The sequence below is a fragment of the Cervus elaphus genome, chromosome X (genome assembly GCF_910594005.1).
Source record: "Cervus elaphus chromosome X, mCerEla1.1, whole genome shotgun sequence".
Classification (NCBI taxonomy): Eukaryota; Metazoa; Chordata; class Mammalia; order Artiodactyla; family Cervidae; genus Cervus; species Cervus elaphus.
The window spans coordinates 47,796,578-47,814,220 of NC_057848.1; the positions used below are offsets into that span (position 1 = coordinate 47,796,578).

At 36.2% G+C, this 17,643-nt stretch overlaps 1 protein-coding gene across 2 annotated transcripts in view; it reads right to left on the reverse strand.

Annotated features, from left to right (window-relative positions):
* The window catches only part of TENM1 (teneurin transmembrane protein 1), an 882,499-nt gene that overhangs the window by 371,693 nt on the left and 493,163 nt on the right, over positions 1–17,643 (reverse strand). For both annotated transcript variants that reach the window (XM_043896987.1, XM_043896986.1), the window contains one exon: positions 12,102–12,340. In XM_043896987.1, the coding sequence (XP_043752922.1) occupies positions 12,102–12,340 (239 nt within the window). The remainder of the gene's footprint in view (positions 1–12,101; positions 12,341–17,643) is intronic.

Genomic DNA, 17,643 nt, shown 5'->3' on the forward strand with positions numbered 1-17,643 from the left:
CAAAAGTGAAATTTGTGGGAATAAGCACTGATTATCTAGATTGTGAGCAAAAGAAATCTCGATTTGAATTCTCTCCTTTAAAAAAAAAACCACAAAATTAAGTATGCTGTTTAGCTCTACAAAGCAATATCCTAGGTGTTTTACATGGTTTGCTTAATTAAATTAAAAAGAAAATCTACAAGGAAGTTATCAAGATTCCCATTTTATAGATGAGGAAGCTGAGGGATGGAGGCAGTAATGAAGCTACCAAAGTGAATGAGATGCTTTTTGGTGAGTGTACTTATCGACAGTAAACTTTGTGAGAAAGGGCACTGTCTATGAAGATTCTTGGGGAAAAAAACTCGACTTAAATACTATCTATTAAAAACGATTAAGTATGTCACATAAATGGAACAAGCAATGTCCTGGGTGTTTTGCATGCTCTATTTCATTTAATTAAAAAAATCTATGATGAAGGTGTTATCAAAATTCCCAATTTTATAGACAAGGAAACTCATCTATAGATGAGGCATAGAAGCATTAATGAAGATACTAGTAAGTGAAAGAGATGCTTTTAGGTGAGCATATACATGTGTGCTTAGTAAACTTTGTGGGAAAGGGCACTGGCTATCTAGATTGATGGGGGAAAAAGTTGATTTCAATTCAACCTATTAAAAAATTTAAATATATTACTCAGATATAGTAAGAAATGTCCCAGGTATTTTACATGCTCTGCTTCATTTAATAAAAAAAAAAAACAACCTACAAGTAAGGTGTTATCAACATTCCCATTTGACAGATGAGGAAACTGAGGCTAGAGGCATTAATATGTTACTAATAAGTAAAAGGCTTCCCTGATAGCTCAATTGGTAAAGAATCTGCTTGCAGTGCAGGAGACCTGGGTTTGATCCCTGGGTTGGGAAGATCCCCTGGAGAAGGGAAAGGCTATCCACTCCAGTATTCTGGCCTAGAGAATTCCATAAGTAAAGGAGATCCTTTTTGGTGAGCGTTTTTATCAACACTTAGTAAAATCCGAGGGAAAGTTCATTTACTACCGAGATTATTAGCAAAATAAATTTTGATTTCAATTTTCTCTATTAAAGAAAAACAAAATTACGTATGTTAACTAAGATCTATGAAGCAATGTCCCGGGAGTTTTAAATGCTTTGGCTGAATTCATTAAAAAGAAAATCAACAAGGAAGGTGTTATCAACATTCACATTTTATAGATAAGGAAACTGAGGCACTAAGGCATAAATGAAGTTAATAGTAAGTGAAAGACATGCGTTTTGGTGAGCCTATTTACCAATAAAGGTAAACGTTGTGGGAAAGGGCATCTATCTAGATTGTTGGGCAAAAAAAAACTGACTTCAATTCTATTAAAAAAAAACAAAATTAAGTATGTTACTTAGTTCTACTAAGCAAAGTCCTTAGTGTTTTACATTCTGTGCTTCATTTAATTGAAAAGAAAATCTATGAGGAAGCTGTTTTCAAGATTCCCATATTATATATGAGGAAACTGAGGTACAGAGTCATTAATGACGTCACTAGATACTGAGATGCTTTTTGGTGAGCATTTATCTATACTTAGTAAACTTTGTGGGAAAGGGCATTCTCTATCTAGATTTTTGGGAAAAAATACTTGATTTCAATTCTATATTAAAAGAAGATAAAATTAACTATGTTACTAGATCTACTAAGCAATATCATGTGAGTTTTACATACACTGCTTCAAGTAGTTGAAACAAATCTACCAAGAAAGTGTTATCAATATTCCCATTTTATAAATTAGGAAACTGAGGCACAGAGGCATTAATGATGTTACCAAAGTGAATGAGATACTTTTTGAGAGCATATGCATCAAAACTTTGAAAACTTTGTGGGAAAGGGCATTGACTATCTAGATTTTAATTCCTTCCATTAAAAAAAATAAGTATGTTACTTAGATCTATTAAGCAATGTCCTGGATGTTTACATGCTCTATTTTATTTAATTAAAAAGAAAATATATGAGGAATGTGTTATAAGATTCCCATTTTACAGATGAGGAAGCTGAAACATAGAGGCATTAGTGAAGTTACTAATAAGTGAAAGAGAAGATTTTTCGTGATAGTATTCATCTACAGTTAGTAAAGACTGTGGGAAAGGGCACTGTCTATCTAGATTGATGGGAGAAAAACTAGATTTCATTTCTGTTAAAAAAAGAAACTTAAATATGTTACTTAACTCTACTAAGCAATGTCCTGGGTGTTTTACATCTCTGCTTCATTTAACTGAAAAAAAAAAATCTACAAGTAAGGTATTATCAACAGTCCCATTTTATAGGGGGGGGAAACTGAGGATAGAGGCATTGATGAAGTTGCCAGTAAGTGAAAGAGAAACTTTTTAGGAGCATATATATCTACACTTAGTAAAATTCATGGGAATGGGCATTGACTAGATTGTGAGCAAAATTAATCTCTATTTCAATTCTCTCTATTAAAAAGAAAAAATATTAAGTATGTTAGTTAGATCTACTAAGCAATGTCCTGGGTGTTTTACATTCCCATTTTATAGATGAGGAAACTTAGGCAGAGAGGTATTAATGAAGTTACTAGTAAGTGAAAGAAATGCTTTTTGGTGAGTGTCGTTATCCATACTTCGTAAACTTTGCGGGAAAGGGCATTGTCTATATAGATTGCTGGGGAAAGAAAACTTGATTTCAATTCTATATATTAAAAAAAAAAGTATGGTTACTTAGATGTATTAAGCATTGTCCTGGGTGCTTTAAATGTTTTACTTCATTTAATTAAACAAAAATCTATGAGGAATGTGTTATCAACATTCCCATTTTATAGATGAAAAAACTGAGGCTAGAGGCATTAATGAAGTTACTAGTAAGTGAAAGAGATGCTTTTTGGTGAGCATATTCATGTATACTTAGTAACCTTTTGGGAAAGGATATTTCCCTTTCCTACCTAGATTGATGGGAAAAAAACTCTCGATATCAATTCTATCTGTTAAAGAACAAAAAGGAGAAGTTAACTATGTCACTTAGATCTACTAAGCAATGTCCTGGGTATTTTACATGCTCTGCTTCATTTAAATAAAAAAAATATTTGAGAAAGGTTTTATCAACATTCCCATTTTATAGATAAGGAAACTGAGGCACAGAGGTATTAATGAAGTTACTGGAATGTGAAGAGATGCTTTTTTCTTTTGAGCATATTTATCTAAAATTAGTAAGCTTTGTGGGAAAGGGCATAGTCTATCTAGATTTTGGGGAAAACATAAACTTGATTTCAATTATCTCTATTTAAAAAAATAACATAATTAAGTATGTTACTTTTATCTACTAAGCAATGTCCTGGGTGTTTTACATACTCTGCTTCATTTAATTAAAAAGAAAATCTGTGAGGAAAGTGTTATCAACATTCCCATTTTATAGATGAGGAAACTGAGGCACAGTAGCATTAATGAATTACTAGTAAATGAAAGAGATGCTTTTTGCTGAGCATATTTACCTACACTCAGTAAACTATTAGGGTGAGGGCATTGTCTATGTAGATTTTTGAGGAAAAAATACTCAATTTCAATTCTATTAAAAAATTAAGTATGTAATTTAGATCTATTAAGCAATGTCCTGGGTATTTTATTTGCTCTGCTTCATTTAATTAAAAGAAAATCTACAAGGAAGGTGTTCTCAACATTCCCATTTTATAGATGAGGAAACTGAGGCACAGAGGCATTAACGAAGTTACCAGTAAGTAAAAGAGATGTGTTTTGGTGAGAATATTTATGTATACTTGTAAACACTGTGGGAAAGGCATTGTCTACCTAGATTGTTGGGGGGGGGGACTGCAATTCCATTCTCCCTATTTAAAAAGATAAAATTAAGTATCTTACTTAGATCTACTAAGAATTGTCCTGGGTTTTTTTACACGTTCTGCTTCATTTAATTAAAAAGAAATTCTATAAGGAAGTTGCTACCAACATTCCCATTTATTAGATGAGGCAACTGAGGCAAAGAGGCATTAATGACATTACTGATAAGTTTACGAGATTCTCTTTGGTGAGCATATTTATCTATACTTAGTAAACTTTGTAGGAAAGGGCATTGTCCATCTAGCTTGTTGGGGCAACAAAACTTGATTTCAATTCTATTTTAAGAAAAAAACAATACTATGTATGTTACTTAGATCTATTAAGGGATGTCTTGGGTGTTTTACATGCTCTGTTTCATTTAACTAAAAAGAAAATCTATGAGGAAGTTGTTATCAACATTTCATTTTACAGATGAGGAAATTGAGGCATAGAGGCATTAATGAAGTTACCAGTAATTGAAGGAGATCCTTTTTGGTGAGCATATTTATTTATACCTAGTAAAACTTGTGGCAAAGGGCATTGTCTAGCTAGATAACTGGGGAAAAAACTCCATTTCAATTCTATTAAAAGAAACAACAACAACTAAGTTTCTGAATTTTCCAAAATCAAAATTTGTCTTACTCCATTTTTGCCCTATATTTTAAAGTGTTTGCACTTTTTTTTTTGTCATGCAGGCTAAATAAGCACACTCATTCTATAGCTTTCAGCATGTTATTCCTCCATCATAATCATAGCCCTAGAAAGGTGGGTAATTTGGACTAGCATAAAGGAGGCAGAAGAAAGCCCTGAACTCACTGTTACTCAATTTTTGTGCAGAGAGCAAGTGAAGTAGGCACTTTGCCCTCTTGAATAGTTCCATTCTTAAACTTTTGACCACAGAACTGGGTTCAGTATGCTCTCTCTCCTAATTCTGTATTAATAACCATTCTGGTCAACTTTCTACATGTGGGCTATATAGTGTATCATGGCAAAGAGATTTATGGACTTAACTTATTTCATCTGTAGAGTTTGGATACTACCTGCATCCCCTGAAGGTGGGCGGAATCACTACTAATTTCATGGCAAAAGAAAGCAACACTGATATCATTAACTGATTATATTTAGTTTGAGAGCCAGAAATCTGTACTCCCCAACTCTTTCAATGCAACAACATGTTTGACCCCAAGCACAATGTATTCTTGTGAGATTCTATTGCCTGTGAGTTTCTATTCCCTCTTATATACAAACTGCTGACTGTGGAGAAACTTGATCAAAACATCAAATATTACCAGAGAAGCCGAGTTTGTGCCCTTCACAACCATTGATGAAGTACCTTAACCTCGCCTCCTCCTGATGCCTTGCATATGGTCATCTGTCTTCCTGACTACTACTTCATAAGGCTTATTTGTAAATTCAAGCAAATGTGCTTCTGACTGGCACTGATACATCACTGATGCCAAAATATCAGAGAGGATGAAGCATAAGGACCTTTTTTTGGATTCAGATGGAAAATATTACAGATTTATGGGTAAGTGATGACAATAGCCATTCCATAATATCTTCATATAATCAGTATCTTCCCATGCCTCCCTTCACTGAATTTTATGACCTCAAAACTTATTCAAAGAAATTATTTTTTTGCTGACCCAAAAGGTATAGTGGGGAGAAGTGGGGATGGGGCTGGTTGCCTGAACCCAGCTCTGACTTTTCACTAGCTGAATTTCAACTGCTTTTCAATGACCACTTACGGAGCCATAATTCACAGAATGACTATTGATGTCCCATTGATATTGATGTGATTTCCCCTAGTGGATTGGGGGCAGCACAGCCTACAGCCATTAGTATCTAAAGGTTATGTATAATGGATAATAGAGGAAAATGAAATGGCAGAAAGGAATCTGCACGGGAAACAGAGGCAGTAAATAGTTTCAGTGAAAGATCTTAGTTGGGTTACACGGCAACTACAAAGGGGATTGAAAAAAAAAAAAAAAGCCTGATAACTCTTCCAGACTCAGCAAGAGTTGAGAGTGAAATGGTTTCCTATTTTGAAATACAAAACGTTTTTATTTCAATCACAGAAAGTCATTTAAAAATCATCTTGTGTGTTACAGTTGTTATGTGACATCTTTCAGCTGAATGCCTATTTATGAATTCCTACTCTACCCTCCTGAGGTGGTCCGTGATACAGCACAGATGGAGTAAGTGGAGGAAGAGATTTTAACCAATATATCCAAAGTCACATATGGATCAGCTCATGACAGAAGTCAGAACAAAGTTAGTGTTTGCCTTTAATATCTCCTCATCTTGAACCCACTCAACCTACTGTACTGTGCTTAGTTGCTCGGTCATGTCTGATGCTTTGTGACCCAATGCATGGACTGTAGCCTGCCAGGCTCCTCTGTCCATGGGGATTCTCCAGGCAAGAATACTGCAATGGGTTGCCATGCCCTCCTCCAGGGGATCTTTCCAAATCAGGGAATCAAACCCAGGTCTCCTAAACTGCCGGTGGATTCTTTACCGTCTGAGCCACCAGAGGAGCCCTCAACCTACTGTACTAGCATTTAACCTGGTATTTCCGTCTTTTCAAAGTCTCATGGTAAATCATTTCAACAGATACTCTCACCAATCAACACATCTTAGTTGAAGTAACCATTGCAATGGATGGCCTGGTAAATCGAACTTAATTTGTGATTTAAGAAGAAAAAACATAGAGGGTTTACTTAGTAGTGAAAGTGAAAGTTGCTCAGTTCAATTCAGTTCAGTCACTCTGCCGTACCCAACTCTTTGTGACCCCATAAACCGCAGCACGCCAGGTCTTCCTGTCCATCACCAATTCCCGGAGTCCACCCAAACACATGCCCATTGAGTCGGTGATGCCATCTAACCATCTCATCCTCTGTCGTCCCCTTCTCCTCCTGCCCTCAATCTTTCCCAGCATCAGGGTCTTTTCCCATGAGTCACATCTTCGCATGAGGTGGCCAGAGTATTGGAGTTTCAGCTTCAACATCAGTCCTTCCAATGAACACCCAGGGACTGAACTCCTTTAGGATGGACTGGTTGGATCTCCTTGCAGTCCAAGGGACTCTCAAGAATCTGCTCCAACACCACAGTTCAAAAGCATCAGTTCTTCAGTGCTCAACTTTCTTTATAATCCAACTCTCACATCCATACATGACCACTGGAAAAACCGTAGCCTTGACTAGACGGACCTTTGTTGGCAAAGTAATGTCTCTGCTTTTTAGGTTGGTCATAACTTTCCTTCCAAGGAGTAAGCGTCTTTTAATTTCATGGCTGAAATCACCATCTGCAGTGATTTTGGAGCCCAGAAAAATAAAGTCAGCCACTGTTTCCCCATCTATTGGCCATGAAGTGATGGGACCAGATGCCATGATCTTAGTTTTCTGAATGTTGACCTTTAAGCCAACTTTTTCACTCTCCTCTTTCACTTTCATCAAGAGGCTCTTTAGTTCTTCTTCACTTTCTGCCATAAGGGTGGTGTCATCTGCATATCTGAGGTTATTGATATTTCTCCCGGAAATCTTGATTCCAGGTTGTGCTTCTTCCAGCCCAGCATTTCTCATGATGTACTCTGCATATAAGTTAAATAAGCAGGGTGACAATATACAGCCTTGACGTACTCCTTTTCCTATTTGGAACCAGTCTGTTGTTCCATGTCCAGTTCTAACTGTTGCTTCCTGGCCTGCATACAGATTTCTCAGGAGGCAGATCAGGTGGTCTGGTATTCCCATCTCTTTCAGAATTCTCCTCCACAGTTTATTGTGATCCACACAGTCAAAGGCTTTGGCATAGTCAATAAAGCAGAAATAGATATTTTTCTGGAACTCTCTTGCTTTTTCGATGATCCAGCGGATGTTGGAAATTTGATCTCTGGTTCCTCTGCCTTTTCTAAAACCAGCTTGAACATCTGGAAATTCATGGTTCATATATTGCTGAAGCCTGGCTTGGAGAATTTTGAGCATCACTTTACTAGCGTGTGAGATGAGTGCAATTGTGCGGTAGTTTGAGCATTCTTTGGCATTGCCTTTCTTTGGGATTGGAATAAAAACTGACCTTTTTCAGTCCTGTGGCCACTGCTGCGTTTTCTAAATTTGCTGGCATATTGAGTGCAGCACTCTCACAGCATCATCTTTCAGGATTTGAAATAGCTCAACTGGAATTCCATCACCTCCACTAGCTTTGTTCATAGTGATGCTTCCTAACGCCCACTTGACTTCACATTCCAGGATGTCTGTCTGGCTCCAGGTGAGTGATCACACCATCGTGATTATCTGGGTTGTGAAGATCTTTTTGTCCAGTTCTTCTGTGTATTCTTGCCATCTCTTCTTAATATCTTCTGCTTCTGTTAGGTCTGTACCATTTCTGTCCTTTATTGAGCCCATCTTTGTATGAAATATTCCCTTGGTATCTCTAACTATCTTGAAGAGATTGCTAGTCTTTCCCATTCTATTGTTTTCCTCTATTTCTCTGCATTGATCATTGAGGAAGGCTTTCTTATCTCTCCTTGCTATTCTTTGGAACTCTGCATTCAAATGGGTATATCTTTCCTTTTCTCCTTTGCTTTTCACTTCCCTTCTATTCACAGCTATTTGTAAGGCCTCCTCTGACAGCCATTTTGCTTTTTTGCATTTCATTTTCTTTGGGATGGTCTTGATTCCTGTCTCCTGTACAATGTCAGAAACCTCCGTCCATAGTTCATCAGGCACTCTGTCTATCAGACCTAGTCCCTTAAATCTATTTCTCACTTCCACTGTATAGTCATAAGGGATTTGATTTAGGTCATACCTGAATGGTATGACCTAGAAAACCTAGTGGTTTTCTCCACTTTCTTCACTTTCAGTCTGAATTTGGCAATAGGAGTTCATGATCTGAGCCACAGTCAGCTCCTGGTCTTGTTTTTGCTGACTGTATAGAGCTTCTCCATCTTTGGCTGCAAAGAATATAATCAATCAGATATTGGTGTCAACCATCTGGTGATGAGTCCATGTGTAGAGTCTTCTCTTGTGTTGTTTGAAGAGGGTGTTTACTATGACCATTGCGTTCTCTTGGCAGAACTCTATTAGCCTTTGCCCTGCTTCATTCTGTACTCCAAGGCCAAATTTGCCTGTTACTCCAGGTATTTCTTGACTTCCTACTTTTGCATTCCAGTCCCTATAATGAAAAGGACATCTTTTTTGGGTGTTAGTTCACTTGTGTCCAACTCTTTGTGACCCCATGGATTATAGCCTGCCAGGCTCCTCTGTCCATGGAATTCTCTAGGCAAGAATACTGGAGCTGGTTGCCATTCCCTTCTCTAGGGGATCTTCCTGATCCAGGGATCGAACCTGGGTCTACTGCATTGCAGTCTGATTCTTTACTGTCTGAGCCATCAGGGAAACCCAAGAAGTAAATGAGCTGCAAAGTTCATTGCAGTGCTAGGAGAGCAGCAAGGCCTGGCACTCAAAAGCTTGTTCACTGAAGTCAGTCTGCTCTGGCTTAAAGCTCAGGATATTCCCTTCTCAGTGATGTGACCTCTTAATTTCATTGTGACCTATATGTGATCTCTTACATTGGCTATGCTTCAGTTGTCTCATTTATAAAATAGATTTAATCTGATAACTATCCTTAATGACTGTTGTGAGGATGCAATGAGCTAATACAAGTAGAGTGCTTAGTGTAATTTTTTTTTCAGTAAACTTTTATGGACAGGGTTGCTATGTGCCAGGCAGTGTTTGTGGAGCTGGGATACAGCCATGAATAAAACAGTTAACTCTGAGAAACAGTGAATGTTAACAGCGAGTAGTAAGTATAAAGATAATAATGGTAACAACAGCGATCATAATTTAATCTTTATGATAAACTTATATGGCTCAGCTGGTAAAGAGTCTGCCTGCAATGCAGGAGACTTGGGTTTGATCCCTGAATTGGGAAGATCCCCTAGAGAAGGGAAAGGCTACCCCCTCCAGTATTCTGGCCTGGAGAATTTCATGGACTGTATAGTCCATGGGGTCACAGAGTTGGACACGACTGAGCAACTTTCACTTCACTATATGTTTTAGGCACTCTTCCAAGTTCTTTAGATATATTAACTCATTTAATTCGATGACAACCCTATGTTACAGGTAATGTTTTAGGACAATTTTACAGATGAGAAAATGGACGCCTTAGAAGGGTAAATAATTTGCCAAAGATAATGTGCATAAGAAGTGGCAGAGGTCTGAAAATCCTTGTTCATGACCGTTGTACTATATTGCCTTGTTATCATATTAAATATATTAATATATGCCACTGTTTATCCTATTAAAAAGGCAGTCCTTGAAATAACTGAAACATTTTATTTTCACATCGGAAATGAATATATAATCTAATTAAACAAGGCTCAGAGTGTGTAATAAATTTTTATATAAGTGGCCATGTAAAAAATTAAAATAGAAACATAGGTTTGGACAGAGTATAAATCTATTAATAAAGAACTTGGATTTGTTCATTCCAGATGTAAAGTCTTATGTCTAAAATATCATCTCTTTGTACAGTAAAAGCTAATAGAAGATAACCTGTAAGATAAAAACTGGTCTCATAATTGAACAAGGACATTTGAAAGGGCCTCTAATGTATTTAAACTTTTCAAATTACTCCTTGATTTGAATGATACCATATTAAAATCCTGTTTATATTACAGTACTTTCTCATTTCAGACCTCCATTCCTTCAGCATCATTCCTCATTAAATGTTATTACAATCTAAATAAATGTTCATGCTGAGTTGTCCTAAATTGTCTGGGATAAAGGACATTTTTGATCTTATAGGTTAATATTATCCACATTTAATAGAAGCATTGTTCAATATATTCAGATTGTACAATGAAAATAGAAAAGAGATAATCATGAACATCAATATAGGCTGTGATCTTATATTGCTGACATTATCAGTGACTCCCCTACAAAATATATCTGCTTACTTCCTATCCTTTGTTCTATGACTCATAAAAACTGGTCATGAGAACTTTCTTATTGTTTACATTTTTAATAAATCAGACTCAACAAAACTTACTTTTTTATAATTAGAAGAAACTCTAAATTCCTTTTTAATCTATCTCTCAGAACCATATTCAATGTATGTTTGTGGATAATTCCCCTTCAATTAGGAAATCAGGCTAAACTTGAAAAGAAGATATGAGTGACATACTTACAAAGAATTTTTTTTTCTACCATGATATGTTAGTCTTCTAGGAATGCTGCTTCCACAAAATACATATTTCTTAATTTACATTTTAGACCACAAAACCACTCAAACAAGGAAATTAATGTTCAGTCAAATTAAAATGTCATCCAGAAAAATCAATATGACTTGCTATTGAGAAAGGGTGACTTGGGGGCTTCCCAGGTGGCTCAGTGATAAAGAATATGCCTGCAATGCAGGAGACATGGGTTCGATCCCTCATTTGGGAAGACCCCCTGGAGAAGAAAATGGCAACCCACTCTAGTATTCTTGCGTGGGGAAATCCCAGGGACAGTGGAGCCTGGCGGGCTACAGTCCATGAAGTTGCAAAGAGTCAGACATGACTTAGTCACTGAGCACGTGGGCGCGCGCGCGCACACACACACACACACACACACACACACACACACACACACACACACACGGTGACTTTAATCAAGATCCCTCAAGAACAATCATATTTTTCTTAAAAGCGGAAAGTGTGCCTCACTACTATTTTCTCCTTTATCATTGCAAACATAGTAACCACACAATTTTGCCGCCATTTACTAAGTGAAAATAAGAAGACATTTTTTTAGTCCCAGTGTAAAATTCCACATTCTTGGAAAGAAATTATGCCCTGGATTTTCCAATAGCTCCCAAATAACTACTACTTTAATGAAATTGCTACCTGAAAATTCAGTAGCAGTATTATTTTTTAACTATAATTTAAGAAGCTGCTGTAGATTGGTACTTATGACTTCTAATGAGAAAACCATAACAACCTTCTAATCGAAGGGAAAATGGTTAACTACAGTAATTGCAATCAATAAGACTGTGTTAGTAGTCTAAATATTTCTTCTCAAAGAGCAGTTCTTACTCTCCTCAGCAGTATTTAAGGTTAGGAAGTACCAAAAAAAAAAAAAAAAACCTAATTAGAAATCTATTCGTTATTTGTAATCCTAAGCCTTAGTTCAGATTTGTAGGTCACAGAGTAGAGAAAGAAACCCCTCACTCCCAACTCCAGCACCAGCAAAACCAGATTTTGATGAAGAAGAAAAGTGAAGCATGGAAAAAAGGGCTTACCAATCACATAGGCTAGTAACAAGGCCAGAGTCACCGTGATTGCTGAGGCACTGAGGGCCGTGCACTTCCAGTTGCAGCACCTGTAGGGTTTGTTGAAGGTAAAGGCGGGTCTGGAAAAGGTGCTTCGAGGAAGTGGCCTGGGAGGAGGCGAGTACACAGTATTGGAAGTCAGTGGGTAGTTCTGACTGGCTGCGCTAAAGATGGCCGAGGAACCAGATCCGTGCTTGAATAGGAAATGCCTGCAGAAAAGAAGCAAACATTTGGGCTATCAAAACCAAAGCCACTTGTTACAGAAACATAAACCCCATTAAACAATCGTGCTACAATAAAGCAAATGGGAACTAGGAAGAACTCAACAAAATTTTCATATACCTAACACTTAACTCCAACGTGCCCATGGTGGTCTTCTTTTTGTCTTCCTAGTTTAGATTTTTAAGAGGAAGAAAGAGATCTTCTGTTCCTGAATTGTTGACAATCTCTGAGCATTACCCTCCCACATTTGGTGGCATTCACTATACTGCTCCCTTTCATTGAATATAATACGAAAGAACAGGAGGAGAAGTATCATCAGGCATTTTGATAATATGAATGGCCCAGAGGCCAGTATTTTATTTAGAGACTAGCTTTCACAGACACATTTTCACCTAATATTTTATTATAAAAACTGCCAAACATACAGCCAAAGCAAAGAATTTTTATAACAAACATACATCTACTCCAGAGAATATCAAGTGAAGAAATTCAGTAAATCTGGACTAGGTCCTAAGCAAGTATGTTTTAATAAAACATCCTAGGTAAGTTTGCTGTGTATCTCCAGTTGAGCAGCACTGGTCTTAAAAATATTAGATGTAAATTTTAAAAGACAATTATCAAATAAACATTTTTAAAAATAAACAAAACCACACATATACTTGTGAACTAGATTCTATACTTAACATATGATTATATTCACTTTATCACATTTTTATCCATCTCACCATTCCTGTCTTAATCCATCTTTTTTTAAAACATCTCATTTTTTATTTCATTTTTAAGCATTTCAAAGTAAGCTGCATACATCAGTACACTTCTCTTAACATATTTTAACTTTTATATTATTATCTAGAGTTCAGTAAGTTCTTACAGACTTTTAATGTAAAATTTATACACAATGAATTCGAGTTTCTTAGATTCCACATATGAGTGATATCCTACAGTATTTCTTTCTCTGATTTATCTCACAGCATAAGATCCTTGAGGTCCGTACATGAACTGGTAAAAACAAAGAGCAGAGTATTGGTTCCCAAGGGCTGATAAGTGGGGATAGGGGGATGTTTAAGGCTACAGACTTGCAACTAGCAGAGAAATAAGTCTTGGAGATCTAATGCACAGTACTGTTATAGACAATAATAATGTAAAAAAAAAAAATCAGAGATGCTAAGGCAGTAGACCTTAATTATTCCCAATACAAAAAGTAAGAATAATTATGTGATAGAGATGTTAGCTAATACTACAAATGACAATGGTATTGCAATTTAAAAATTCAATATGGTGTACACAGACTTATATACTGTTATAAGTAAATATATTTCAGTTTAAAAGCTATACACAATGAAATGCACAGATTTGCAGTGTACCTTTGCGCGACCTAACAAATGCAATCACCTGTGCACAACCCAAAGCCCTGTGAAGATACAGAACATTCCCGTCACCCCAGGAAGTGCCCTCCTGTCTTTCTAAGTAAATCTCTATCTCTAATCCCCAGAGGCAACTGCTATTTTGCATTTTTTTCCTACCCTGCATTAATTTTACCTGTCCCAGAACTTCATACTGCTGTCATGTTTGATTTACTAAAGGATGTTTATTGATAGCTCATGACTATTTTTTTTCCAGTTTTTATTTATTTATTTTTTTGGGGTTTTGTCATACATTGACATGAATCAGCCATGGAGTTACATGTATTCCCCATTCCGATCCCCCCTCCCACCTCCCTCATGACTATTGTAATATGGATATTTCATAAACAGTAGTAATATATTCACGTGGAAAGAGTTGGCATGAAAATGGTTTTGTGTAATACTTTATCCTTATCAATTGCTAAGTACCATGCATTGTGTTAAACACTCATTATCTCAGTTAATATTCCCTCATATGGAATAGGCTATATTATTATCTTCATGGTGTATTTAAAGAAATGGAGGCCTAAAGATGTTAAGTAACTTGCTTAAATCTACCTAGCAAAAGAACAACAAAGCCATAATAGGATCCCTGGCCATTCCAGCTCCAAAGTCCTCAATCTACTCTACTGTTCAGCCTAGGGCAGTAAAACACACTGCTAAATAGAAAACGTTCTGTTGCCACGTGTTAATATAATACATCACAAGACCCTTCCACTGAACAAAGAGACAGTGTCACCTTGTACATGTCACATATGCTCATCATTAGGAATATTTTAAGACTGATTTCTAGCTTCCATTTTTAAAGAATGAAAGCATGTACTTTTAAATGAAAAAATATCTGTCCACATGTCAGTTAATGAAACTGTCCACATTAGAGTTTTGCTTTAGTTTATGAGGATAAATGATACTTAAAGGGCAGGATTGCTGAGGGGAGTGGAGATTCACAGGACTTTCTGGAAGATAATTGGCTTTCTATAACAAAAGGCTTAAAAGATGCATATTCTTTGTCCAAAAATTATGTCTATAGGAATTTATCCTTAGGAAATGATGTGTATGACAATGTATATTACAGTGTTATTTATAACAGCATAAGATAAATACTTAGATGTTCATTAATACTATTTTATGAATACAGAGTAGAATACTATACAACCATTACAAATTGCATTGTAAAAGAATATTCACTAGAAAATGTGTTTACAGATCATCAAATAAAATCATGTAGGTTTCAAAACAATGTGGGCAATACACTTTTTAAGATAAAAGATATGCTCATGGAAAAATAATAATTTGTGTTACCTTTGGATAGTAGGGTTATTTCTTTAAAATTTTCTGCCTTGAGCTTATATTTTTTCTTGTAACTAGTATCGAAAAGACTGGGAGTGGGATGGGTGGAAAAAATGCAGTGACTAACACCAATCACGTGCATAGTTGGTTCTATTTATATAAATGATTTATTGAGTGCCTAGAAAAGTCCGGCACCAAATTAGGTACTTTATATGCAATATTTGATCCTAATATGTCTGTGGCGTTGATATTATTATTGTAATCTTACAGATGATGAAACAAGAGACCAAAAGAGGTTTAATAGGAGCAAAGTGGTATGATAATAGCAAAATGGTATGATGATAAGGGTCTTATCATAGTAATAAGAGGTAACATTCATTAAGTGCTTATTTGTGCCAGACATTATTCTAATTAATTCATTAAGTATTATATAATTTAAGCTTCACAACAACCCCATTACAGTAAGCATTTACATTTACAGATGAGAAAACCAACACACAGAGGTTAGGTAATTTGTCCACAGTCCAACACCTAGTAACTGGTAAAGCTGACTTTCAAGCCCAAGCAGTCTGGCTCTAGAGCCATCGATCCTAACTACGACATTATAGCACACCACACCAGGGTTCTGCAATTAGTGGACACAAGAAAATTTGAACCCAGGCCTTGTACAGCACAGAAGAAGCATGCTTTGTGTTCATTTGGGCATGTGCATGATATTGAATTGAGCCACAATTTTACCCCGTTGCCTTTGGTACCCCAGGGAAAAACATGAGAATGATGGCTATAGAATCAGTTAGAAAGGATCTCAGAAATCATCTAGCAGCTCAACATGCTCATTCTGCAGATATAAATGGAGGCCCAGAGAGTAAAAGTGGATTACTTAAAAGAAACATCAGCAGCTAATGGCATGAATGTACTTAGAATTGGGGACTTGTAAAATAGTATATTTCCATTGCCCTGTGCAACCTACCAACCAGTCTTCACGGAATTACCACAGAGTTCAAATCTGGGTTAACTGACCCAGGCTAACCAAACATAATTTGTTCAAACAGTACTACATAATACATATCTACTTTTTTTCTGTATGTCACATGTTCTCACAGTAAGTTTTAAAGACCATCTTAACTGTTTTGAATGAATGGGAGACCATTAGAGAGAAGCTAGTGTTCAGTCATCAGGACTGTAAAGGAATTATTGCTGCTTTTAAAAGCACTGAATGTATCCCTAGAATGGAAAAACAGTAAGTAGCAGAAATAAGATTAAATACATTTTATTGAAAAAGTGACTCATAGCATTAGGTTTCTTGCATTTGATTGTACGTCCTCATTAGTCCCTGAAATAATCACCTTCATGTCATAAGGAGGTAGATTTCTTCTTTAATGTCTTATCTCTCCCAGCCTATGATTTTTGTGACTATCTAAAATACTAGTGAGGGAGAAGTATAGCACTTTATAAACAGCAGAGTGGAGAAGCCTCCCCATCTCCCTATCACAACTTAGTAGTTACTCTGGAGGTGATAAAACGTCACTTGCATATAACTGATCATATACAGCAACACTCTAATAAGCTCGTATGGAATAGAAGAGATATCTAGCAGTAAGGAGCTTTTTTATTCAATGTTTGGAGATAAAATCTTCGATCCTCTGCATATTTATGAAGAACAATTGAATTTTTGAGACAACATAAGTGGCCCCATATGTTGGATATTGATTTGGTTTGGTATATCATTAAGAGGTAGAAGAAAGACAAAGAAAGACAGAGAATTGTTGGCTATTATGATGGCAATTACAAGCAATAATCAATATTCCTGAGCACTGTAATTTCATCTTGATATATACCAAAGGATTTCCAAATGCAGTTTCATAAGTAAAATATTACAGCATAATGAATAAATTCAACAGTCGCAGCAGAGCAACATTTAAACTAATTCATATTTGAGTGGAATCCAAATCACAGTCCTTGGTGAGGGTAGATAATAAAATGAGTTCTGGTACTGAGGTTCCTGTTTTCTTATTAACAAGCTGAGATTAAGAGTCTCTGCTGAAAGTAATCTATACTTTGATGTACATTATGAAAAACAGCAATGCAAATGCTATGTATTGTCAAAGGCTTTGCAGTCCATTGTTGGAAAGCAAAACTACTGCCTAAATGTGTTTTCATAGTCCCTGAAAAAAGTAGGAGCATAAAGACAAATGCACAGTGCTAGACTTCAGCTATGTGCTCATAAAATCAGATCATCTGTCTAAGCACATTGCTTTTCCCAGGGGACCTGAGGATATACTAAAATGTTGCTATCAATTTCATACAATTGGGTTTTTTCCACAGAGGAAATGATAAAAATGCAGTTCAAGAGTTTATGTGTAAGTAGTACTCTCCTTTGCATCTGTTTTAATATTCAACTTCAAATTTAAAAAGGAAAAGCAAGATATTGCCAAAAGGAAATGGGCATATAAGGAAATTGAAAAAAATATCTTTAAGACTGATGAGACTCCGTGGTGGTAAATGGGAATATAATAAATGCTCCTGTAAGGATTGTAAAGGGGGAAAATGTACTATCTCTTTTTAAACCCTACATACAACATAATTCTGAGGGTATC